The sequence below is a fragment of the Myotis lucifugus genome, unplaced genomic scaffold (assembly GCF_000147115.1).
Source record: "Myotis lucifugus unplaced genomic scaffold, Myoluc2.0 scaffold_43, whole genome shotgun sequence".
In the NCBI taxonomy this organism is placed as follows: Eukaryota; Metazoa; Chordata; class Mammalia; order Chiroptera; family Vespertilionidae; genus Myotis; species Myotis lucifugus.
Window position 1 is genome coordinate 7,282,918 of NW_005871091.1, and position 25,446 is coordinate 7,308,363.

The 25,446-nt window shown below is 49.1% G+C and overlaps 3 protein-coding genes across 7 annotated transcripts in view; 2 read left to right on the forward strand and 1 right to left on the reverse strand.

Annotated features, from left to right (window-relative positions):
- The window catches only part of GRIN3A (glutamate ionotropic receptor NMDA type subunit 3A), a 136,086-nt gene extending 118,010 nt beyond the window's left edge, over positions 1-18,076 (forward strand). Inside the window, 3 exon segments of the mRNA XM_006088071.3 lie at positions 9,386-9,550; positions 10,925-11,001; positions 17,737-18,076. Of these exon segments, the coding sequence (XP_006088133.1) occupies positions 9,386-9,550; positions 10,925-11,001; positions 17,737-18,076 (582 nt within the window).
- PPP3R2 (protein phosphatase 3 regulatory subunit B, beta) lies at positions 1,840-2,545 on the forward strand. Its single transcript, XM_006088070.3, has one exon. It carries the CDS (start codon positions 1,840-1,842, stop codon positions 2,350-2,352), a length of 513 nt encoding a protein of 170 aa, XP_006088132.1. The 3' UTR covers positions 2,353-2,545.
- A 6,302-nt stretch (positions 18,077-24,378) lies between the features above and the next one.
- The window catches only part of RNF20 (ring finger protein 20), a 28,569-nt gene continuing 27,501 nt past the window's right edge, over positions 24,379-25,446 (reverse strand). For 4 of the 5 annotated variants that reach the window (XR_002829074.1, XR_002829072.1, XR_002829075.1 and 1 more), the window contains one exon: positions 24,379-24,928. The gene's annotated coding sequence lies outside the window, so the exon portion shown is untranslated. The remainder of the gene's footprint in view (positions 24,929-25,446) is intronic. The other variant, XR_002829073.1, reaches the window with a different exon arrangement.

Sequence of the window (25,446 nt, forward strand, 5' to 3'; positions counted from 1 at the left end):
CTCATAAAGGAATACACTTACTAAAAGTGTCCACGCTGACCACTCCTTTCTAAATGATGACCATCGATCAAGGTGCTAACTCTGGAGGAAGTCAGTGAGGGTTCCGTAAGAGTGGCTGATGGGCCAGTGAGATTGGTCACTGGATTCCTCAAGCCTGCAGTGGAAAATCTGTAGTCAGTCCCAAAGGTAATGCTGGTAAATGCTTAGAGCCGTGAGTGGCCTACTGTAAACGGTATATGGGGGGTGTTCATTAAAGCGACATGACATGCATGTAAGTGCCCAGTTTGCCAAGTATTCTTTCTCCACCAGCAGGGTAAATAATAATCAAATTAGTAATAATAACAATAATGATAATGATTTATCACGTTGGCTAACATCAGCTTCAATCCTCACACACGTGTACAAAATCTATTACTGGCTGGATTTTACAGTTGGAAAACTGAAGTTAAGCAACTTGTCCAGGTAAGGTTTGATGCTGGGTCATCCTATTTTATAATGGGTCTTTCTATCTTATAATGCCTCTTTCGGATCTAGTTAATTCGGCCAGTTGGGATAATAATTCCGTTATCAAATATTTGAGGCTCCAAACCTCTCCTTTTCCGTTAAACTGTCTGGATCCAGGGGTGAGGTACCCTGTGGCCGTGTGCCAGTTTCAGCACGGTTGCCTGTAGGTGATGTTTCAGCTGAACTGATGCACAGAGAACATGCCAGCATTTTTTTAAATGAGGGAGTTTTTGCCCCCTTCGCACTGATTTTGTGGCCTGGGGCTCCCCCGAGTGAGTCCCTGTGTTGTTCCTGAACCAAACTGATTTCGTGTGCAGTGGGAGCACCTGATGTGCTCCTAAAGGAAGAAGGAATGCGAGGGCGTGTGATACTAATCTTCAACTAGTAAAAGGACACGTCAGTTCAAGCGAAGGGGGGGAGAGTGAGATGGCCAAGAGCCACCGTCACTCTCAACACACGCAAAAGGCTGTGCTGGGCACACGGTGCTCTGCGAGGCGGCCACCGGGCACCATCCAGCAGAGACGGGGACTGTGCACGAGACATGGATGCGAAGAAATAGGGTGATGGAGACTCTGCTCCTGGGAACTTGTCTTGAAAAAGGCCCGGAATCCAGCATTGTGTGCAATCCCAGGAGCGCGATGCTGTGTGAGCAGTCTCTTGCAAAGACCCTGGACCCCGGGTCCTGAAACGGGCCAGGGCCCGCGGCACCCGAAGGCTGTCCGTCCTGGCTTACCCTCTCGGAGAACTGGGGGAATACGCACTAGCATCCCGGTGTGGTGTTACCTCACCTGGTCCTTACACGAGGCCTGTGAAATAAGGAAGCAGAAGGAGCCCTTGGCTGCAGTTCACTCTCCCATCCGCACACATTCACGGAGCGCACGCTGTACGCCAGGCACTGTCCCGGGCCGGTGATGGCACCAACGCAGCCCCTGCCCCTCGCAGCTTATTGTGCAAGGAAAGAAGGGAAAGTGAGGGGGTGAGGAAATGAGGTAATAGCTAGAGGACGGGGTGATCGCGGAAACCTACTAGGGGCGGAGAGCAGGAGGAGGGGAGGGCAGCCCTGCTCTCAGCCTCTTCCCCTCCTGTCTCACCACCTCCTCCACCCCGCAGGCTCCCCCTCCCGCCCTCTCCTCTCCTCCACTCCCTCCGCTCTCGCCAGCCCCTTCTCGCCCCTCCCCGCCCCGCCCCCAGCGCCGCCTATTCCCTGGTCTGGGGGTGGAATCCCGGGAGCCACCCCCCTCCCCCCAGCCCCCCACCCTCCCTCGGCCCAACGGTCCCTGCAGGAGCCGGGCGCCCACCGCCCCCGCCCCGCTGCGAGCCGGCCGGGCGCCCACGATGGGGAATGAGGCCAGCTACCCCGAGGAGATGTGCTCCCGCTTTGACCACGAGGAGATTAAGAGGCTGAGCAAGAGGTTCAGGAAGCTGGACGTGGACTCCTCGGGCGCCCTGAGCGCGAACGAGCTCCTGTCCCTGCCCGACCTGTGGAACAACCCGTTGGCGCAGCGAGTGTTCGAGGTCTTCGACGCCGACGGCGACGGCAAGGTGGACTTCGAGGAGTTCATCGTGGGGACCTCCCAGTTCAGCGTCCGGGGAGACGAGGAGCAGAAGCTGCGGTTCGCTTTCAGCATCTACGACATGGACAGGGACGGCTACATTTCCAACGGGGAGCTCTTCCAGGTGCTGAAGATGATGGTGGGGAACAACTTGCAGGACTGGGAGCTGCAGCAGGTCGTGGACAAAACCATCATCATCCTGGACAAGGACGGCGACGGGAGACTCTCCTTCGAGGAGTTCAAAGCCGCCGTGGGGGACCTGGAGGTCCACAAGCAGCTGGTGGTGGAGGTGTGAGCCTTGGGGAAGAGCGCCACCCAGCGGTGACCTTGACGTCGCTATCTCTTTCAAGGTCAGCTCAAGACGCCCTTGGAAGTATTGCTCTTTGTAAAGCCGCCTTTTCTGACACCAACCTCATAACCAACTCAGTGTCGTTAATAATTCTTCTCACCGTGATTCGGGGGGAGACACCTGAAGGAGCCTGGTGGGGAAAGAGGAGGAAATGGCTTTGATAAATGTCTTTGTCTTTGTTTTGATTTGGAGACCAAACTATAAAGAGTGGAGATGAACTTTGAAAGTTTTAAAAAAATAAATAAGGAAAAAAGCCCAGCCAGTGTGGTTCCGTTGGTTGAGCGTCGTCCCCTGCACCAGGAGGTCACCAGTTCCCTTCGCGTCAGGGCTCATGCTGGGGATGTGGGCTCTCTGCCCAGTAGGGGGCGTGCAGGAGGCAGCCATTATTTTCTCTCTCCCTCTCCCTTCCTCTCTCTGAAATCAATAAAAATATATTTTAAAATATATTTATATATCTTTGCCTTTACTTTGTATTTTTTTTAATTTTCACTTATTGACTTCTTTTTTATTGATTTGAGAGAGAGATTAATTTGTTGTTCCACTTATTTATGCATTCATTGGTCAATTTGTTGTTGTTGTTATTGTTGTTAATTCTCACCCGAGGATATTTTTTCCGAGAGTGGAAAGGAGAGAGGGAGGAGGAAGAGGAGGAGGAGGAGGAGTAGAGAGAGAGAGAGAGAGAGAGAGAGAGAGAGAGAGGAAGAAACATCAATGTGAGAGAGACACATGGATTGGTTGCTTCCTGCTCGCGCCCTGACCAAACTGGGGATCGAACTTGCAACCCATGCCCTTGACTGGAAATCAAACCCAAGACCCTTAAGGGCCAAGGCTCTAACTACTGAGCAACACCAACCAGGTCTATTGGTTGATTCTTGTCTGTGCCCTGACTGGGGATCAAACCGGTAACCTTGGCTTATCAGATAACAATCTAACCAACTGAGCTACCCAGCCAGGGCTCACGGATTTAAATATGGGAAATATATGTGCACATCGGTGTCCGGTGAACAGTTTTCATGTCCTTGTGGTGTTCAGGTGTCTTTGACAGATGTTTAACGTCCCATTGTAGCAACAGGGACGCATATATTTCTCTTGCCTGAGCACCTTTTAATCAACTCCGTGGGCAACAGAAACCATCTTTCCCTTTCCCAGGCCGCAGCCCCCTCAGGATGCATCTAGAAATCCCTGAGTATATGTAATGCCGGCCAGGATAACCTCTAAAAGAGACATTATTAGACATTGCTCCTCTCCTCCTCCTTCCTCCGACCAGTGATATATGTCAAGTTGAGTCGGTCCCACCTTATTTGAAAACAAATTCTCCTGGGACGGCAGGGGAAGGGGGGGGGGGGGCAGGTGCACAGTAAAATACGGAGATTTTAAAATCATGACCAAGGGTTTGAAACATGTGGATTGCATTTTCACATTTAATAGGAGGAGGAGAAGTATTTCAGCTCTAGAGTGGCTGGAATTAAACCAATAGCTCGATCCATCTACTTACTATGGTTACCCAAGGCTGTGAGGCATGAACCTTGAACTGAGAAGCTGTTTCTAGCTTCAGCAACTGGGAAGATCTGGCTTGATGTGGCTTTTGGGGAAGGAAGGCCATATTTACTTCCAAGTTAGAATGCTTTGACTTTTCTCCCTGTTGCTGGTTGCCAACAAAATCTGTACAATATTGGGGGGGCGGGGTGGAATAAGTAGTTAACATTCACTGAACCTCTATCCAAGATAGTTACATTTGTTGTATCATTTAATCCTCAGAGCAACACTGTGAGGTGAGTGCCATCTCTCAGTTTTACAGATGATGCTGTAGAGAGATCTAGAATCTTCTCCAGGGTCTCCCAGCTGGTTAGTGGCAAAGCAAGGACTTGAACCAGCCTTTCTGGCCCCAAATGCAGAGCTTTTCCCACCTCACTGCATTGTCTCCTATTTTGGTGGTGCCCGTATTTACTACCTCAAATTATTTCTGATAGTCTTACCACTGAGCTCAAGCCTCAGTTTTCTCAAAAGCGGTGAACAGCTTGTCAAGGAGGTCCCACCTCTTTGGTATGCATTGAAAACACACACACACATATTGGCAAGGCAGTCTTAAATCATCTTCCGCCTTCATCGCATCTTAAAAAATAGTGACAGTATTTAGATTAAACTGCTAACAGCAACCAGCATCCTTTGAGTCTATAGAGATCAGTAACAATATGTCCTCATGAATCCTGTATTAACCGCCCGTGTCTGCTCTCTACCATATGTTGCAATCCCCAAACCACTAGACACTTCTTTTGAAACACAGAACAAAATATGGGCCCAGAGCAGTTGGTTTATCCTCTAAGTTTATCATGCTTTAGAAGAATTCTCAAGGAAAAACCTTCGAGGAATTTTCTTTTTTTAATTACAAACTCCATTCTTCACTTACGGTTTTGATCCTCTCTGTTAGCATGTAGAGTAGGTAGTTATTCTGGCTACCTTGTTCTATCTATTTTGCATGACTTGAAAAGGAGAGGTCTTTTTCAAATGAAACACCATAACATTGAAAGGACACTAGCAGCAGTAAAGAGTAAAGCCATATAGATCAACAGATTCAATCTAACAGCTCAGAGGCTAAATCTGACCCACAAATAAATTGTTGCACTGTTAGTTTTACATGGTGTTTATCCTCACAAATATTTTATTTGCCAAAATCTTCAAAAAACGGAAGATTTCTTAAAAATTAAAATTACCTGGTGGGGTGGCCTTTTCTTGGCTAAATTACCTCTGAAGTGTGGGCTGAAATTTCCCCACTGGAGAAACTAACATGCTCCACTCTTCAGGACAAGAGCTCTAGGTGGACTGGCGTGGTCATTCTTTTCAAAAATAAAACAACTAGTCATAAAACATTTATCCCAACCAATGGTATTTTTTAACGACTGCAACAACAGAAGAGTTCACATAACACAAACACAGCTGTATCACATTTCAAACCACTGTCTAATAATAAAAGCTAACAGGGAAATTTAAAAATGGAGAAACATCAATATGTTAGGAAAGGGGTTAATAGCTTTTTTCAAACTTTTCTGAAATTGGGCAAACGATATAAATATGATTCAGACAAAAGGAGATGGGGAAAACAAGCATTGGAAACTAGCCTCACTAATTGGAAAAATACAAAGGAGAATATTGAAAACAGGACAACAGGGTTAATTATAGAGCAGGGCTATTGGAGGAGTGAGCATCCGTGACTGGGGCATCGCCGGCAGCACTGGGAATGGCTGTCAACAGTGGCTGTGGTACACCCCAAGTCAAAACAGTTGCAGCATCTGACCTGGTAACCCCACCCATTGCGATTTGGGGGATGGCTACTTATTGATTAAACAGTTCAGTGAGATTGGGTGGGCCGGAGTGAGCTTGGAAGGACAGAGGGGAGCCATCAATGACTGAGATCTGTCCCTGGCTGAATCCTGGGACAGTCTTCTGTCCTCGGCCCTTGGGAGTGTGGACTGTGAGTGATCAGCTGAAGCTGTAGGTGAAGCAATGAAGAAAATAAAAAACACACTTTAGTTTGCATTTCTTCACTCTCATCATGCAGCTCTCGACAGCCTGAGGCTGGGCTGTTACTGCGTCTCTGAATGTGATGTTTCTTCTCATGTCACAACTGCAATCATCGTTTTGTCTCCATCACTGAACTTTATTTTAAAGATCTGACATTGAATATTCATTGCTCCTCTCCTCCTCCTTCCTCCAACCAGTGATATATGTCAAGTTGAGTCGGTCCCACCTTATTTGAAAACAAATTCTCCTGAGACGGCAGGGGAGGGGAGGGCGGGCGGGGGGGGGGGGGCGGAGCAGGTGCATGAAGAGTAAGAGAGGCAGAAGGGGAGGCTCGGCTGGAAAAGTACAGCGTGCTCACCCTGGTCCTCGGGGACGAGCGACCGAACTGCGGCTGCAGCTGTGCATCGCACACTCAGGCTCAGACACAATGTAAACATTTCCGGTGGCGCTCACAGGCAGGTTACTGCGGGTTTTCAATTCAGACGGTGAGTTTTGAATAAAAATGTCTGCGAGTTGTTAGAGGGAATAGACAGAGCTCAGATGGCCAGGGATCTGTCAATGGTGTTCGTTGGAAAGGCAACGTGGGCTTTGGCCGCAGACAGACCTGGATCCACAGCCTGGCTCCCCATTCGTTAGCCGTGTGATCGTGGGTTAGGTCGTTAATCTCTATGAGCCTCAGTTTCCTCGACTGTGAAATGGGGATAATAGTATTTAACTTAACGGGGTGATTAGAAGATCATACTACACGTATGTGGTATCCGGTCCACATATTAGATGCCCAGTTTTAAAAAGTAACCACTTCTATTTGTCCATTAGTGTGTGGGTGTAAACATCAGAAATTTAAAGGAAAAGAGGTATAAAATAAGCTGAAACAGCCTCTTTGTTACTGAGGTGGTAAGAGGAAAATGAGACTATTGGCTGCACAAGGACACAGAGGGAAGCCGTGGTTTAAAGGCGAGATGACTCACTGTGTGTTACACTTTTCTTCTTCATCTTGGCAGCGCCTTCTCAGAAAGCAGTGCCAGTCTGTTTAGTGTTTTGCTGAATGGTTGATGATGTTCAAGTCCAAAGTGAATTGCCGCAGTTTGCTCTTCATCCGTAGCGGTAATAGCACACTGAGTCCTTCTGAGATGGCTAGTTCCTGTCTCCATTACGACAGGTGCAGGCCAAAAGCTATTTCCAAACACATTTGCATATACTTTCCAGAGATGAAGTTATACAATGGACACCACCTGTAGAGAGCTGTCCCAGGAAAGCTCCAGTACTGTGTAGCCCTCGGCCCCGTACACCTCCTCACAGAGCCCTACTGGGGCCCAGCATTCCTCTCCCTAGGGCTGGCTTCCGCTGGCATCCTCTGGTGGTCGGCCCACTCTTCCTGCCTGTGTCTCAGCCCCCTGGATCTGGACCTGCTATGTCCCTGCTCACCTGTAGTCATTAGTTCACCAGCGATCTTAGAGCCTGAGCCACAGCCTGAACTAGCGTCATGGAGGAAACCAGATCTGTGGCCCAGGCTCCACCAAAGCCTGAGGTCTCCAAGCTCTGCCCCTGAACCCTGCCCCCTAGATACACTTCCTGGAATACTCAGGAGGCCTAACCATCTTTGAACCGTGCCTGGCTGGCATTTTTTCCCGGATTGGGAGTGGAGGTGGGGAAAATGAAAGAAAGGGAAATCTCTTCAAGAGGATGGGAGGCTCACCCACGTCAGTCAAACGAGTTGTTTAAGAGTGTAGGCTCTGGCCGGCTGGTGTGGCTCACTGGTGGAGTGTTGTCCCATGCACCCAGAAGTTGTTGGTTCGACTCCAGGTCAGGGCACATGCCCGAGTTTTGAGCTCGATCCCCAGTAAGGAGCGTGCAGGAGGCAGCAGGTTGATGTTGATGTTGCTGTTTCTATCTCTCTCCCTTCCTCTCTCTCTAAAAATCAATAAAAACTTTAAAAAAAAAGAGTATAGGCTCTGGAGCCAGACTGCCTGGGTTCAAATCCCAGCTCTAACCTTTCCTAGTTCTGCGACCTTGAACAAGTTACTGCACTCGTTTGTTCCTAAATTTCCTCGCCTATAAGATGGAGATAACAGGACCCACCTGATAGGTCGTTATGAATATTAAACAAGTTGCTGCACTGATAAAGAGCTCAGAACTGTGCCTTCCACATATTAAGTGTTAAGTAAATATTGATGATGATGATGATGATGATGATGATGATGACGACCAAAAGCCTCCAGCAAAGGGCTGACACCCAGGCATCCCAGGGCTTGCCCTCCCTCACGACGCATGCCTCTCGCACCCTACCCCTAAGTCACAGTCCCTTTCACAACCCCCTACATCACTGTGCCAGAAGGTCATGCCTTTCCTTCTTTGTTTCCACCACCATAAGCTTAGAACGGGTACTTTTCCAGCCGAGCCTCCCGTCTGCCTTTCTTACTCTAAATCTTACCTCCTGAGTCAGCTTCTCCACAGAGCCCAGGGGGTGTGGATCAGGTATCACAGGCTATACAGGTTTGCTTCCTCCCCAGACTCAGGCTGATTAAAGGCAAGGACAAAGCCCTCCTGTCTCCATCCCGTGGGACTTGGAAGAGTGCCTGGCACGCAGTAGGCACTCAACCTATCCAAGGTCCATCCTCCTGCATGACTGACTCTTGCCGTGGATGTCAGTGACGGAATAATACCTGTGTCGTAGAGAACTCGGGAGGGTCCCCTTAGGCAGCACATGTAAATCGCTTAGCCAAGTGCGGCCACATGTAGTTATTGGCACTGTGGTTGCTGGAACGGCAGCAGAGCCCAGGCTTCGGAGCAAAACAAACTTGGACTTGCAGACCAACTCTGTCACCTGAAACCTGCAGGGACCTCAGTTTCCTCAACTATAAATTGCAGTTATAATACCTATCTCCGGGCAAAAGAGTGAGCAATCGACAAACATTAGGTGGCTGCTCTTTCTCCTCCGTGGCTGACTAATCTGGGGACCTGGCTCAATTTATCTCACTTCTCTGCATCTGTAAAATTAGTACATGGAATTAGTTGATCTTCATGTTTCCTGCCAGAGCTAAATTTCAAAATTTTTGAATTCATCATCTTTTCCCCCTGAAACCTATTCACTCTATGTCTCTGAGAGAGGTTCTTTTCTTGATAACTATTCACTGTTTTAATATATTAAGTTGTTTCATCCCTCGGACTCTCCCTCACTCCCTCTGTAGAGGCTGTCGCATGGTCCAGACTCAGGACCCCTGCACAAGTCCAAGGCCATTCATACAACAGGACTGTGTGTGAGTGGGACCCCAGGACCTGCGCTCCGTCCTGGCTGGACTGCTCTCACAGTGCAGTGGAAGTGGGGTCCACAGGGCACGCAGGGGGGACAGACTCCGCATCCTCGGGGTCTAGGAGAAAAAGAATCTGCATCCACGAACGAACAAGTGTGGGTGCAAATGGAGCATCACACCCATGGCCTCTCCTTTCTGTTCTGCCCCAGACTTTGCAGATGGGCATCAAGCACTTCTCTGGGCTGTTCGTGCTGCTCTGCGCCGGGTTGGGTCTGTCCATCTTGACAGCCATTGGTGAGCACATCGTGTACAGGCTGCTGCTACCACGAATCAAGAACAAGTCGAGGCTGCAGTACTGGCTCCACACCAGTCAGGTGAGTGCCGCGGGCCCCTTGCTCCGATGCTCCCAACCGTCAGGATTCCCAGTAGTGGGAGGATCCAGAGCCCCAAGTCAGACCGACAGTGACACGTTACCTAGAGAACTGAGGTGGTGTAGACACGCTCCGTGTACAGGGCAGTCTCCTCCATCCCATTCATTCACTTTCCCCTTAAATTAAGCTCTCCCATAAAGCCCCTTCCTTTTCTATAACCCTCCACTGCTGCTCATAGTGGAAGCAATAGAATTGGGTTTTTTTTAAACCTGGTTTCACTTAAATAGTAGCAATCTGAGGAGATGCTGTGAAAGATTTTTTTCCCTACAGATTCTTTTCATGCCAAAACTGAAACCCATTAAATGATCTTGAAGTCCCTGATTCCCTTTGAGCCCACCGGCCCTGGTTCTCTCTGCATTTTCAATGGTACAGAAAATGGGGCCACTTTTGCCCCGTTCATCTGTTTTGCTGACCACTCTGTTGTCACAGTACTTCTTTTTTTTCTAGGTAGGTTACTATCTCTGGCTTGGTTACACTTGAACACTGTTTTCCTACCTTCATCCTGGGAAATATATGGTCTCTTAAGGAGAACTCCGGTCTGCCTGGTGTGGCTCAGCAGTTGAGGGTCAACCCATGAACCAGAGGTTACCAGTTCGATTCCCAATCAAGGCATGTGCCCTGGTTGCGGGCTCAGTCCCTGGTGGGGGCTCTCTCATCAATGTTTGCATCTCTCTACCGCTCTCCCTTCCTCTCTCTAAAATCAATAAAGACATATTTTTTAAAAAAGAGAACTCCACAGATCAGTTTTGTTCTCAAGTGTTCTTTCCTTCTTTGTTTTAGCTGCTGGGGAGTTCAGACTTTTTCTTTTTTTAATTTTTTATTATGCAGGCATCCTGGTATAGTTAACAACAGAGTTGGTATGAACCAGGCCCAGAATGCCAACCAGCTTCTGGCTGCTGTTCTCCCAGCTGTGTAACACTTACCTAGGTACACAGCAACCTAGGCAGCTGCCTATGGCTGGGGCAGACTTTTTTTTTTTTTACTCACCTTTAGCAAGTGCACTGGGCCCTTTGTCACACCTTAGTCATGACAGCTCTTCTATATATCACATACCTTTTTACAACCCAGAGCTTTTCTAAGCTTCCTATCAAATTACTTTTTTCCCCCTCCTTGTAGAATAACTTACTAATAGACTTAGAATTTTTGTTCTCTTGAGATTTGGGGCTGAATGTTGATCAGTTTCGGGCACCTCTGGACATTTGTTTACAGAGACCAAGGCTTGTAATGATGAGATACACCGTTGAATCTCAGGCAGTGCTTTGGCCCTGACTGTGTGTTTCTAATAACCTCTGTGTGTGACTCTGTTCTTTCTGCCAGAGATTACACAGAGCGCTAAACACGTCATTCGTAGAGGAAAAGCAGCCGCGTTTCAAGACTAAACGTGTGGATAAGAGGTAAGAAGAGACTGGGTTTCTTCAGATTTGTTAATGTAAAAGGTTAGAGATGAACTGAGACTCCGTGCTCAACAGGAAAATTATCTATAATAATAAAAGCGTAATATGCTAATTAGACTGGACGGCCGAAAAACCTTCCAGACAACATCCCGGACAACCTTCCAGAGGAAGCTGGGGCTGCGAGGGCCGAGCCCCTTGCACAAATTTCATGCACCAGGCCTCTAGTGTATAAATAATTCAGATAGATTAGGACCAAGTTGTTGATAAACATAATGAGTAAAAGAAGATGTAGTTTCAAATAGAAATAGAACAGGCAGAAACCATACCTGCACATCTATGAACACTGAAAGGCAGCATAGACAGTATTTGTCCAAATCCCATCTCAGACACTTACAATATGCATGGCCTTGGGCAAGTTATTTAGCCTCTCCATGCCTCAGTTTCCTCCTATGTGAAATTGAGTTAAAAACAGTACCTGCTCCCTAGAGATGCTATAAGAATTAAATGAGATAATACATGGAAAGCCCTGAAAATAAAGCTATTTTAGCAATCGCTCTTGTGTTCAAAATACACATAACACAATTCATGACTAACTGCAGGTAATTAATTCACGCAATATTGCCTTTTGGGCATGTTTCCACGCCCCACTCCATTCTAGCACTCCCAGGAGTTGAAATATGCAGCAGACATGTTCTGCTTCATCCATTTCCTGGCATTCTTACGCCAAACTCCCCAGAAAAGAGCAGCTCATTACCAGGAATTAACAAGCATTAAATGGACAGATGACATTTGAAAATCAAAACTTCATACCTTCCCTACATCCAACCTGGGGACAACTGTTGCCTGTTCACTCGTGGTGGGTGGCTAAGGATGTCAGAAGCGTTTGGGTCTGGTTCCTGGCTTGGCTGCCTAAGTTCCTGGTTCATTCATATGCCAGGGGCCTCAGTGTAGGGCATTACCTGCCAGCAACTCTGTCATCGATGACAGATCCTGGGCTCAAAGCTAGGCCTTCTGGGTAATTTTGAAATCTGACACTCACACTTCTCTAACAGAAGGGAAGGCAAGGGTGGAAAACATGATTTGTTTTTCTTGTTTGAACCTCCGCTGATACTGCCGCCGCGCCCTTCTCTCCAGGTTGCGTCTAGCTTGTCGGGATCATTTCCGCTGTCTCTTAAAGCCTCTCTTCCCAGTCGGTGAGCAGCCCCCTGCCGCTCAGTCTGTGGTCTTCCTGTACCATCTACTGCGGCCCTGTCAGCGACAAGCTGTAGGCGGAACGGGTCACAGCTGTTCTATGTCATACATTTTTTTTCTATAATTATTTTGACATGAATTTTTAACCGGAGGAACGCAGAAGGCACAGCAGCAAAGACATCATCTCATAATGACGAGGCATTTGTTTTCCAACCTAATAGAAGCAGGAAGCCCAGCTCCGACTGTGATGCGAATCCTAAACACATCTCTTTCGCCTAAATTGAGGACCAAATGTGTCTTTCCCTCAACTTGTCCACTCTTCTTGGCAAATCCCCTTGCGGAACCCCTCATTTTGAGAAGGCCCTGGGGCAGAACATGTCCTCGTGGGTTATGTTGGGTCCACACTTCCTGTAACCAACACCCACCTGTAACCTTTCAAAGGCGGCGAGTGTTTGAGGTCCCACGGCTGTGGTGCAATCTTCTGAATGGCCTAGTCCAGTGATGGCGAACCTTTTGAGCTCGGCGTGTCAGCATTTTGAAAAACCCTAACTTAACTCTGGTGCCGTGTCACATAGAGAAATTTTTTGATATTTGCAACCCTAGTAAAACAAAGACTTATATTTTTGATATTTATTTTATACATTTACATGCCATTTAACAAAGAAAAATCAACCAAAAAAATGAGTTCACGTGTCACCTCTGACACGTGTGTCATAGGTTCGCCATCACTGGCCTAGTCCCTAGTGGGTATCGAACCTCTCCGTTCCACAATTGCTCGGTGGAAGCTTGTTTGGCTCATTTTTTAGTGTTAAGTACAGTTCACTCACTGGCCACATTACACTCTCAGGCTGAGAAAGGCTTGATACAAAACACAACCTACCCACGGGAACCTCACCTAAAGTCAAGTCTAGGGCTTGATTAATTAGGTTATAAATTTTTCGATCCTTAACTGCTCCTCAGAGACAATATATCTTTTAAAGATCTCCACTCAAGCCCGGCCGGCGTGGCCAGTGGTTGAGCATCAACTTATGAACCAGGAGGTCACTGTTTGATTCCCAGTCAGGGCACATGCCTGGGTTGCAGGCTCGATCCCCTGTGTGGGGCGTGCATGAGGCAGCCGATCAATGATTCTCTCTCATCATTGATGTTTCTATCACCTCTCCCTTCCTCTCTGAAATTAATAAAAATATATTTAAAAAAAAAACTCTCCACTCATGTTAGGTTTAGAATTTACAATAAGCTGGATATTGCAATTTACAATTGAATTACAAAGAAGGCATTTAAAATTATTAAGTTCTTATACTCAAGAATAATAAAAGGATGATTTTCAAACACACACACACAACCTAAACACTGTGGGAGGGCAGCAATGTCTCACACTCATTCCTTCCAACTAGACACCAAGTCTGACACTCAGCATCTGCCGACTGGCATTCACAGGTGGTCCAGAGCCACCTGTCGATTATCGGAGCACTTGTGATGCTAGGAGCTAGCGTTTGTCAGGGAGCTAGAGTTTGTCAGGGAACATATTCTTCTATGTTCTGTTCCTGGATACGTGTACGAAAAGCTCTGGAGAAAACCAGATTGGCTCTGTGTACCTGATTTCTGTGGTTGCCTGGACAGTCCACTAAAACCTGTGGATAGATGCCCTACTCGCAGGTTTTCCCCTATGAATCGTTCTATGGGACTATGTTAGTTTCACTGGCTTGAAAACTCTCTTTTGGGGGGAAGAATATCTATGCAAATGCACATGTCTGCTACATTTTGACATCCCTCCTGTGTACTCCATATTTGTTGAAGAAATTAAGCAATCTATCTATATAATAGAGGAATATGCAGATTAGCCAGGACAACGTAATGTTTCAACCGAACAGCAGGGACCTGAGGCTGCATGGCACCTGGCCAGGGCGAGGGACCTCAGGCCACGCCCCCTGCCCGGCAGAGCTTGATGTGGGACCTCCGGCTGCGCCCCCCACCCCAGCGGGACTTGATGGGGACCTAAGGCCACAGCCCCCGTCTGACGGGCTTGACAGGGGACCTCAAGGTGTGTCCCCGCCCCAGCGATGAGCCAGGAGACCTCATGCCACACCCCCTGCCCCAGTGGGGCTTGATGGGGACCTCAGGCCATGCCCCGCGTCCCGGCGCTGTGCTGGGAGACCTCAGGCCGCGTCCCCCACCCGGCGGGGCTTGACAGGGGACCTCAGGCTGCGGCCCCGCCTGGGAGCCGGGAGACCTCATGCCGTGCCCCCCGGCCCAGTGGGGCTTAATGGGGACCTCAGGCCATGCCCTCTGCCTGGCGGGTCTTGACAGGGACCTCAGGCCGCATTCCCACCCCGCAGGGCTAGATGGGGACCTCAGGCCACATCCCCCACCCTGTGGGGCTTGACAGGGGACCTCGGGCTGCGCCCTCTGCCTGGTGGGGCTTGACAGGGGACCTCAGGCCGCACCCTCCACCCCGGCGCCAAGCCAGGGGACCTCAGGCCGCACCCCCTGGCCTGGTTGAGCTTGGTGGTTACCTCAGGCCATGCCCCTCGCCTGGTGGGGCTTGACAGGGCCCTCAGGCCACACCCCCCACCCCACAGGGCTTGACAGGGGAGCTCAGGCCACACCCCCCGCCCCACAGGGCTTGACAGGGGACCTCAGGCTGCACCCCCTTCCTGGTGGGGCTTGACGGGAAACCTCAGGCCATGGCCCCCACCCCGGCTCTGGGCCGGGAGACCTCAGGCTGCGCCCCTCACCTGCAGGGCTTGACAGGGGCCTCAGGCCACTCCCCTTGCTCTGCGGGGCTTCATGGGGACCTGAGGCTGTGCCCCCCAGCCTGCGGGGCTTGACAGGGACCTCAGGCCATGCCCTCTGCCCACGTGCCGGGCTGGGGGACCTGAGGCTGCACCCCCCACCGGAGGGGCTTGACAAGGGTGGGGCTGTCCAGGTCTGGGTCTTACCCAATGGGGGTGGGGCCGACCGGATCTGGGTCTCCTGTGTTTTCGAAGTGCATGCAGGTGGTGGGCAGGGATTTGTCTCTGGGTCCCGCAGTGCACCCCAGACTCTGACAGGAAGGAGATTTTCATATACATTTTACTAATTTCCTTTCATCTCTTCTATTATAGAGAAAGGGCAAATAGCAATATTAAAATATTTCCTCTAATTAATTCCTTTTTGATGTGCACGAATTTCGTGCACTGGGCCACTAGTAGATAAATAAGTGGATTACTAACATGTGTGTTTGAGGAAAGCCTGGGAAGAATTTTAGGCCATGGTCTGAAAGTTGATGTTGCTTCTATTTTTATTTAAAGCAGGAAAAAAAAGTGGATATTGCAAGAAACTGTTTACATATAGTCCTTGATTCCCTTTAACATGTGATTTCATGTAAGTTTTGGTCTCTCCTTCACCCCACTGAGTTTCCAATACACCCCCCTTTCCTCTCACCCCAGGATACACAAAAATTATAAACCATATAACACACATTGCTAATGAGATTGTTTTGAAATTATTCAAACTCAATAGGAAATCGGTTGAAGAGAAATTTAAAGGGAAGCATAAGGCTAGAAGGAAAATTATAACCACATCTCTGATCCAGGTATAAGTGGGTTCATTATAGAATTTTACCCAGCCCAGGATACATGAGAGGTAAGGTCTGGTACCCCCTGCTCATGTATATGAGACTTAGACTATGAGAAATGTTAAAGAACTACAGGGTAGTTTAGAATGTGTTTGTGTGTTTTAATAGCTTGGGGCATGTAACAGTTAATTTTTACTGTAAGAAATTATCTCAATACTTAATGTTTTAAACAACAGTGGGTCGCTTATGAATCTATGGGTCAGCTGTGCCATTTACTGATCTGGGCCAAACTTGGCTGATCTTGGCTGCATTTGCTCACATGTCTGCAGCCAGCCTGTGGGGCAGGGGGAGCAGCTCAGGGCTGGCATTGTCTGTGATGGCCTCGGCTGGGCCACCTGGGAAGACCGGGACTCTCTCCAATGGTCTGCTGCCATCCAGCGGACTAGCCTGGACTTGCTCACGTGGCAGCAGCAGTTCTGAGAGACAGTGGAAGTGTGTGAGGCTTCTTACAAGTTTGGGCGTGGAGCTTCTGCCACTTCTGCCACTTTCTCTCGCCCAGAGCAGTCCTGAGACCGGACCGAATTCAAAGGGGAGGGAAAGCAGACTCCCGCCCTTGAACTCCCCGTGATAAGCATGAGGAGCAGGGATGAAAGGAGGAACAAAGGCTTGTGACCACTTTTGCCACCTGCCACAGGGGAAATGAAATAGAATCATCCTGTGAAGTCATCCATGTAACTGAATCAAGACTTTGTTATCCCTCCCCCTGCAGGTCCTCTCCTTCTCTTCCTGGCAAGTGAGAGCCCAGGAATAAAGTCTTGCTTTAGTTATATGGATAGGGACCAAGGCACAAGGACCAGATAGAGCATTTTTATTTTGTTTGACCCTGTGGTAGATTGCAAAAGTGGTCTTCTTCTCCTCCTCCTCCCCCTCCTCCCCCTTCTCCTCCTCTCCTCTTTCTTCTTCTCCTCTTTCTTCTTCTCCTTCTCTTCCTTCCTTCTCCTCCCCCTCCTCTTCCTCCTTCTCCTTCTCCTCCTTCCTTCTCCTCCCCCTCCTCTTCCTCCTTCTTCTCCTCCTTGTTTGCTTCCTCCTCCCTCTCCTCTCCCTCCTCCTCCCTCCCCTCCTCCTCCTCCTCCAACAAGGCTGGAAGAAATCAGCAGCTTTGCTGCTTGGGTTCTAATCTGTTCTTATAGCAAGAAACTCTTCTCATTGCGTCCACTGTCAAAGTGTATTTCAGAAACCAGATCCTCCTCTTCCTGTGCCTGGCCAGCAGTGACTCGCTGGCTGTCTGCAGCCATCTCTCTGAGATGGTGGTGGGTGGTTCGACGCAAGCCTGATAGAGCGTTGCGAGTCTATTTCTATTTGACTTTCATTATCCAGACCAGAACTTGAGGCTTTCTTGTGTTTTGCTGCTGCTGCTGTTGTTGTCAATCCCAACACACATAAAGTCATCCCTGTAATGAGAAATGTTTTGCTGAAACCTGCAACGTGTATGCTTTTATCTCAGACTCAAGCAGTAAACATCAGGTGGTCCTGGGAGACGACAGGTAAGTCACAGTATAGTAACTACCCTGAGGCGCATGCTCAGAGTCCCACAGCTGAAGAAACTGATTCCTACTCTTACTAAAGCGCCGTCTTTCTAGCCACAGACCCTTTCAAGGCAGTGCTGATCTCCGAGCCCAGCGGGCAGGAAGGAAATAAAAAGGCATCTAAGGTTCTTTGTGTGAGAATGTGCCACACCCTGGCCCATCAGCCCTCCAGTGCATACACCCGTTCCAGGTTCAGGGCAGCAGAAGACTTGCTAAGACCTCGGCCTTCCGCTGTGCTGGCTCCTGTCATCCCCGTGGTGCTAGCTGGCAGGCAGTCTGTGGACTGCTTCGTTCCTGCATCTCCGAGTGTGACCCAGCCCGACAGCATCCACACAGGAAACGGCTGGCAGATGGGGAGCGGCGTGGCAGGTCAGCCTACAGCGCCTCTTTGTTTCCTAGGTCCAACGTGGGACCCCGTCAGCTCTCCGTGTGGAATACTTCCCACCAGAGTCACGACATCCCGCGAAAATACATCTTCAGTGAGGAGGGAGGACGAAACCAGCCGGGCTTGGGGGCCCCCCAGGACATCCCTCTCCCTCCCCGGAGGAGAGAGCTCCCCGCCTCGCTGACCACCAACGGGAAGGCGGACTCCCTGCAGGGAGCGCGGACCTCGGTGATGCAGGAGCTGGTGGAGCTGGAGAAGCAGATCCAGGTGATCCAGCAGGAGCTGCAGCTGGCAGTGAGCCGGAAAGCGGAGCTGGAGGAGTACCAGAGGGGGCGCCGGACTCGTGAGTCCTAGGCGGCTACGCTGTGCCCCCTCGGCCCCTGGCCTTCCTCGGAGCCCTGGGGACACCTTTGGATGCTCTTTTGTAACCACTGACGAAGGTATGGGGAGCTGAGGTCTGGGTCTTAGAGGTCAAGTCCGCCCTGTCCGTCGGGCAGCAGCTCTTCCCACGCTCACCCTCTAGGTGTCCAGGGTAACGGCCTCCCAGGGCAGGAATCCTACACTAGTCAGGAGTGAGCTCGGGGCAAGGGATCTGCGACTAACAGACAACCCCAGCTCCGTTAGCCTCCCACCAGGTGCCACAGGACTACTGGCTTCCAGCCCTTTCTCTGCACTGACAACAAGGGATACAAAATTGTTACTCATTCCCTTGTCTTGCTGGGTTGTTGGTTTTATTCTCAGTCTAGAACAGGGTTGCCAGGATTGTGGTTTTGACACAACTCCCCAAACTAGATTTGTTCCTGCATTGTGAATGGGGCACAGGGTCAGAGCTAGAGAAGCTGAGGACGGGGAAGTGGGTGTTTCCAGACCTTGGCTGAACTCATCCGTATCGCAGCTGGCCCAGGCTTGATTAGATCCCGTAGAGCCTCATTTCTCAGAAGGTCCGAGCTCTCTGACACCATCCTGACATTTAGTAGTAATGTGTTTACATGCCATTAAGAACGGGGACAGGGATGGGGTGAGCGAGGACAGAGGACAGGCCAAAGAGGCATTAAAAATAGACGCCGTGCTTTTAGAACAAAAGCTCTGGGCCAGGAAAGCAATTTGGCTGAGAAATGATCAGGACTGTGCTTCCAACCCAGCTGAGCATCTCCACGGTAGCACGTGCCTTCTGTAAAGGAGAGAGAGAAACAAAGCAAGGATGCGGCCTTAGGATGCAACTGGAACATCCCTGCTTATTGTAACTGGGGGTTTAGCGAACGTGATGTGCAAACCACATCCGAGGCCGTTCAGATCAGCGGTCACTTAGCTCTTAGATCTAAGAACCCCAAATGTGAGCCTCAAGCTCGTGAACAGCACAGGCTGCACCGTTCAGAAATGAGCCCTGTGCTTTTCATATCTCTATTGATAACAGCCAAGTTAGTCTCCCAGCCTCACACCCACTTTTCTCTGAGGAGCTGTGAATAGGTTTGGTCCCTCCGATTCTCTCCCAGTCCTCATCGAATGCTCTTAAAAGACTGATATCAGGAAAAAAAAGAAAAAGATTACTATCAGTAACCTGGCACCCCTTTCCCGCTGTACAACTGCTCGGACATGCAGGAAGGTAAAGGCATACCCATATGCCTAGAGAACATCAGCTCCCAATGTCAGTGTAGACAGAATCGTCTAGGAACTCATTAGAATGCTGGTTGTCAGGACCCTTCCCCAGAAGATGGGCGGGGACAGGGGAGAGACTGGAGGTGAGCTCAGAAACCTCCCGCTAACCCGCACCCCCAGGTGACTGACACGTGTGATCCAAAAATTACTCTTCAGGAAACACTAAAGGTGTGGCAGTCCCAGGCAATGGGAGAAGTGAGGAGAGCCTTTCTGAGAGTCTTCTTATTTCTTGTTTTAAAATCTTTATTGTTGAAAGTTTTACATATGTCCCCTTTTCTTTCCCATTGACCCCTTATAGCCCGGCCCTGTCCCCCGCCCCAGGCCTCCAGCCCCCTATTGGCTGTGTCCATGGGTTATGCCTATATGCATACAAGTTCTTTGGTTGATCGCTTCTCACCCACCCACCCTCCCTCACCTTCCCTCTGAGATTTGACAGTCTGCGTGAGAGTTTTATAAAAACTTCAGCACACACCTGCTAATTCAGCCCCTTCCTCCTCCCCCCCCCCCCCCACCAACACGCCCCGCACCCTGCTCTGCCCATACGTTTTAGGACTAGGCTTCCTTGTCTGTGAAAGATCTGCCTTACAGACACAGGACTCCTAGTCGCAAGCACATCTATTGTAAAATACACGGGCAGTGAGTTCGCAGCGCTGAGCCAAGCCCTGGTGCCCTGGAACAGCTGCCCATCACTGGGAGGGCACAGCCTACTTTTTGAATGGAATCCCTGCATTGCCACCAAGAGCTACCCAGTCTCCCAGGGAAAGAGAACATCCTAAGCTGTAATTAGATCACACTTCAGTTAATTGTTAATCAGTTAATTGTCTGAGAAAACCCAGGGGTGGATGTAGGCAGAGATGCTAATGAAGGAGATGGGAGGATCCTCATTAGACTCCATCCACCTCACAGATGGAACAGTTTAGCAGTGAGGGAGGGAGCTGGTGAGCTGTGGAAGCAGGACAACTCTGCTTTGAAACAGCCTGTCTTCCCTTGTTCTCACCCCAGGCCCTGAAGTAGGTTTGCAACTGCCTTTGAAAGATTATGCCCCTTAGCCGTGCCCACCCATCCGCACCAGCTGGGGACACTGTAGATGCTGCCGTCATGCTCTGTGCACGCCTGACCTCCGAGTAGCCCGGATGTACAGGTGTACCTCAACTCCCGGAACAGCCATGCTCCTAATGTTGTATGGACATTTTTATAACTCAGCTCATCTCCTGACTGTACTTGAGAAGCTGGCTACTTAAAGGAACCCAGAGGTGAATTCTTTTGTAAAGAATCCTTTTGTAATGCAATTAATTGTCCCTTAACGTATCTGTTTTGTAAGTTTGGATTTTTGTATATCGGGTTTACCTTAAGCTTCTCTACTGAGGCATTCTGAGCAGGGTGTTGACATGGCAGGCCGCCCTGCCTCTCCACAGAGCAGACGGCCCATGCACAGCTCCCGGGGTGTCCCCTGAGGAACTGCTTGGCCAGCTCTGGGGCCTGGATGCGGCAAGCAGCAGCAGGGAGGGGCTGGCAGCAGGCCTACTGCCCTCAGCTCTGCCTGCGATGCCTCGGGGTCTGGGTACAGAAAAACAAAGCATCTTTGCTCGTGGTGAAATGAAGCAGTCTTCATACTTAGTAGTGATTATTTTTATCGGTAGTGATTGAACAGTGTTTTGCAATTTGTGAAACAGTGTGTTGTGTTTTGTAAAAAGATTTCATGAAACGGTGGGTCCTTTGGAAACCCTCCTTTCTGTTCTGCTCCACCTGTTCCCTCCACGCCCCAGGCTCAGAACACAGGAAGACCGGAAGTCCTCAGGCAGAGGTGGTGTGTGGGCAAAGATGTAAGGGAGGCTGCTACCTTCCTCCTCTTGTGGGCTCTTACTTCATGAGATTGGGAAGGCCAGTCTTTCCCACGCCCTGGTGCTGGGAACCTGGGATGGGACCTGATGTCGCACATCCCCCACCCCGTTTTCCAAGGCGCACCTGGCACAGGAAGCACACAACAAAGCATGACTGGGTGAGTGAGGACAGATCGGTCCATGTAAATATTAATCAGGGCCCCAGAGTGTGGATGCTTCGAGGTAGAGGACAAGGGATTCTTCCAACAGTGAAAGACCAGCTGGGAGAGTGTCTGGGACAGACAAGTGAGGCAGCCGCAGGGACCAGTCAGTTGAGGTCTTCAATGTGCCTGGAGGTGACTCTCCATTACTCATGGATCTTGCTGTCACACAAACTCTATACAGGATCTGCTGCTTCCGTGCCAACCGGACAAGTGGTAAGTGGAGCCGCTACCAAGAACAGCTTTGCTACATGGGCAGCAAGCGTCTCAGGGTTGGTGGGGGTCTGTCAGAGCCTTGCAGCTGGTGAGCATGTCTGGGTGTGGAGAGAGAAGGAAGGGGAAAGAAACGACTTAGAGCCTCTCTTCCTCCCAGCTCAGATTTTTGATCAGCAAACCAGGAAATCCAACCAGTCCCCAGGAGGAACTGCTTTCTCGTCATCCAAACCACGTCACCGCCTTCATTGTTTAGTTGTTCCTTCCGTCGCCCACCGACGCCATCCATCGAATCCAGGATGCCCTCACTTTTTTTAGTTTAGTTCTTAATCGTTTTATGAAAATAATGTACTTAAAGGTATTTTCTTAAGGTTTGTATGAGTGTTTGCACTGTGTGTTCATTTCAATGTGTTTGCGATCGCTCCGCTCCAGGAAGACCTGCGATGCTGTCTTGTGAGCATGACGTGAACAGGCTGCTTTGCTCCGGCCACTTTTCTTGTACAACCACGTGGGTGGATGAGATGTCCTCCCGTCTTTTCCATCTTTAGTTTCTATGACTGTGGAATAAATGTTCAGATAGAGACTTTGCTGTCGAGTGGACTGCTGACATTGTCTTTGGGGATTCAAATGCTGCTGTGGTACCAACGCCTTCCTGACACATGAAGTCTGGACCTGGCCTAGAGTGGGTCAACCACACCTCTAGTTTACAGATGGAAAAACCAGGGGTCAGGGAGTTACATACATTGCCAAGGCCGCACAGCTTGTGACAGTCATAGTGGAGATTCTTACATAAGCAGTGCTGTTTCCGGAACACCCATACCATAATGTCAGGATTCTGATCGTTGCCTTACAATATCTTCTTTTTCCTCTAAGCCCCCTGGTCTTTCCGCCATCTTACCCCAGCCCCGGCCTCAGCCTGGCCCCAGCTCCACAGAGGGAAGCGGGTGTGGTAAATGCACCTGCACTAGTCCATTGTCAACACTGTAGTCCCTGAGTCTCACAGAAATAGTTTTAAGCATCTCTTTTCGCTTCCTCATCCAACCAAAACCTGATATAAACACAGCTGCAAACACAGCTCGGCAGTCCTGCAGTCTCAGACATCTTGCTGTCTCTGACGACTCGGGCAGTTTTAGCCGCTGGCCAACTTGCCGTCATGAATCTGCTAGCTGGCCACATTCTTCACACACATTCTTTTGGAATATACCCAAGTCAAATCTCAGAAAAACATAGACCTACTATAACCTAATTCAGCCACCAAGTTACCCAAGGATGTTTTGCATCAGTCATTCATTTTCTGGATGATTTTGAGCGAGGCATTGGGGCTAGCTGCTGGAGATGGAAAGATAAAAAAGCAGATTCCGATCCCATGGAACTCAGTCTGTTGGGAGATCAAACTTGCAAAACAACATGGCAGGGACTTTGATAAAGAAACGCACACCAGGTGCTATGGGAACAGAGACAACACTTCTGTGTAGTGTGCATGCGTGTGTGTGCACCTGTGTGTGCATGTGTGTGTGTACATAAAAGGAACCCTCCACCCAGGTAAAAGAAACATACAAAGTTCCAGAGCTGGGACACTACAGCAATCAGATAGCTTAGCTGGGACACTACAGCAATCAGATAGCTTAGGAACATCAAATAGTTCATTATGACAAACATAAAGTACAGGTGAGTGTCAAGATCACTGTGCTAAATCAGATTTTTATCTAAAGACTGTAAGAACCATTAAAGGATTTTAATCGGAAGAGGGACATATTTAAAAGGATTTTAATAAGAAGAGGGACATTTAAAAGACGAGAATCCTCACCACTGGGTGGAACTGGCTGTCAGTCACATGCATTTAGTTTGTAGGGCGGTGAGCAAATGAAGTTAGCTTTGTGATGTTTTGAAATGACTTAGCCATGACATCATTTAATCAGGACTGATGGACTTAGAGACGGACAGACATAGACAAGCACGTATGGTCTAGATTCCAAAGATGTCAGTCATTTTTTCCTAGAAATAGGAAAAAAATGTAGAAGAAAAATTGACTCCTCAATTTCTTTATTCACAATAGAAGTTAATATTTAGCACAGTGCCTGGCACCTACCTGTCATAAACAGTTAATATCTAAACCCAAACCACCTGCTGCTCAGTAGTCTATTTGTCCCCAAACCAACAATGTGATGCTCAGGATTGGCCTGAAAGCACAGAGCAGCCACGGAAAGTATCATATTGCTGACTGCAGATGCATTGTGTCCAGCAACAGGGCTTGACCCCATGGTGTATGTGTGTGTGTGTGTGTGTGTGTGTGTGTGTGTGTGGTGTTGGGACAGGCAGGTGAGGGGATTGAGGGACCGTGACCTCCTTGGTGATACTGTAAGATTCCCCAGTTAAACCCATTTCTGAACCCATCCTCCATGACTGTGAAAGTCATCACAAGTCCTGCTCGTTATAGGTAGTGACCACAAAAGGACTGTCCTGACCCACCTCCTAGGACAGGTGGTGATCCAGAAAGAACCCATTTTGTGCAACCCTTTGCCACAGATTTATGACTTCTGGTTGCCTGGTTACAATAAAACTTAAAATTCAAGAACCTGCAACTTTAAGAACTCCCTGGAAAACAAGTCACAATCTCTTACCCAACAGTGAGCTGTGAAAGAGAACCCAGAACAGTCAAAAAAACCATCATCTTTTTAGGCATCATCTCAGAACAGACCCAATAAAACCACCAGGAGAAAGTACTTCAATTAATCAAAGAAATAAATAACTTAATCACAGTAGGCCCTTTATTCTAAATTGATGATTTCTGTTCAACAGAATTCAATTCTGTAACAGCAGGTGTAAATCAACTAATAATGGTAAATACAAAGTTTCAAAGAAAAATATAAAAGTAAACTGAATCCTGCTTTATTGAAGCTTGTGGAATATATAAAGTCCTACAGGAAGATTAGAGAGAATCTTCTGGAAAACAGGGATCACAACAACCTCTGTGGAGAGGTTGATAAGAGAAATTCTCCCTGTGGAGAGGCTGAGAGAAATTCATAGCTCACTTACCCCTCACTGTATGGCATCCCCAGAGTACCCAGACCTCTTCACCATCTCAGTCCTGACCCCATCCTCTTCAATCTTGATTTTAAGATAGAAAGGGCTACAGTATCTGAAATTGATAGGCCTCAAGAAATTTAAAGACTTTAATGTGTGTAGAAAATTCAAAACTTCAATAAGGAAGCCAGCTCACCTTCACAAGTTACTTCACTGGTCAATAAAAATGAATCGAGTCATCCTGGACATAATTCATTAAGGCTTCAAACCATCTGGGAAAGAGTAGCACAATTATAACATTAATAGGGGCCCGGTGCATGAAATTCTTGCACGGGAGGGGGGGGCAGTCCCCTCAGCCTGGCCTGCACCCTCTCCAATCCAGGACCCCTCGGGGGATGTCCAACTGCCTCTCACAATCCAGGACTGCTGGCTCCTAACCGCTCGCCTGCCTGATAGCCCCTAACCACCTCTGCCTGCCTGCCTAATCGTCCCTAACTGCTCCGCTACTAGCCTGATCGCCCCTAACTGCTCCCCTATCAGCCTAATCTCCCCAACTGCTCCCCTACTGGCCTAATTGCCCCTAACCGCCTCTGCCTGCCTGCCTAATCTCCCCTAACTGCTCCGCTACTAGCCTGATCGCCCCTAACTGCTCCCCTATCAGCCTAATCTCCCCAACTGCTCCCCTACTGGCCTAATTGCCCCTAACCGCCTCTGCCTCGCCCCACACCTGGGACCCAGGATTCCCCCCTCTGGTCGGTTGCAGGCACCCGGGACCTGGGCCTCCCTCCCT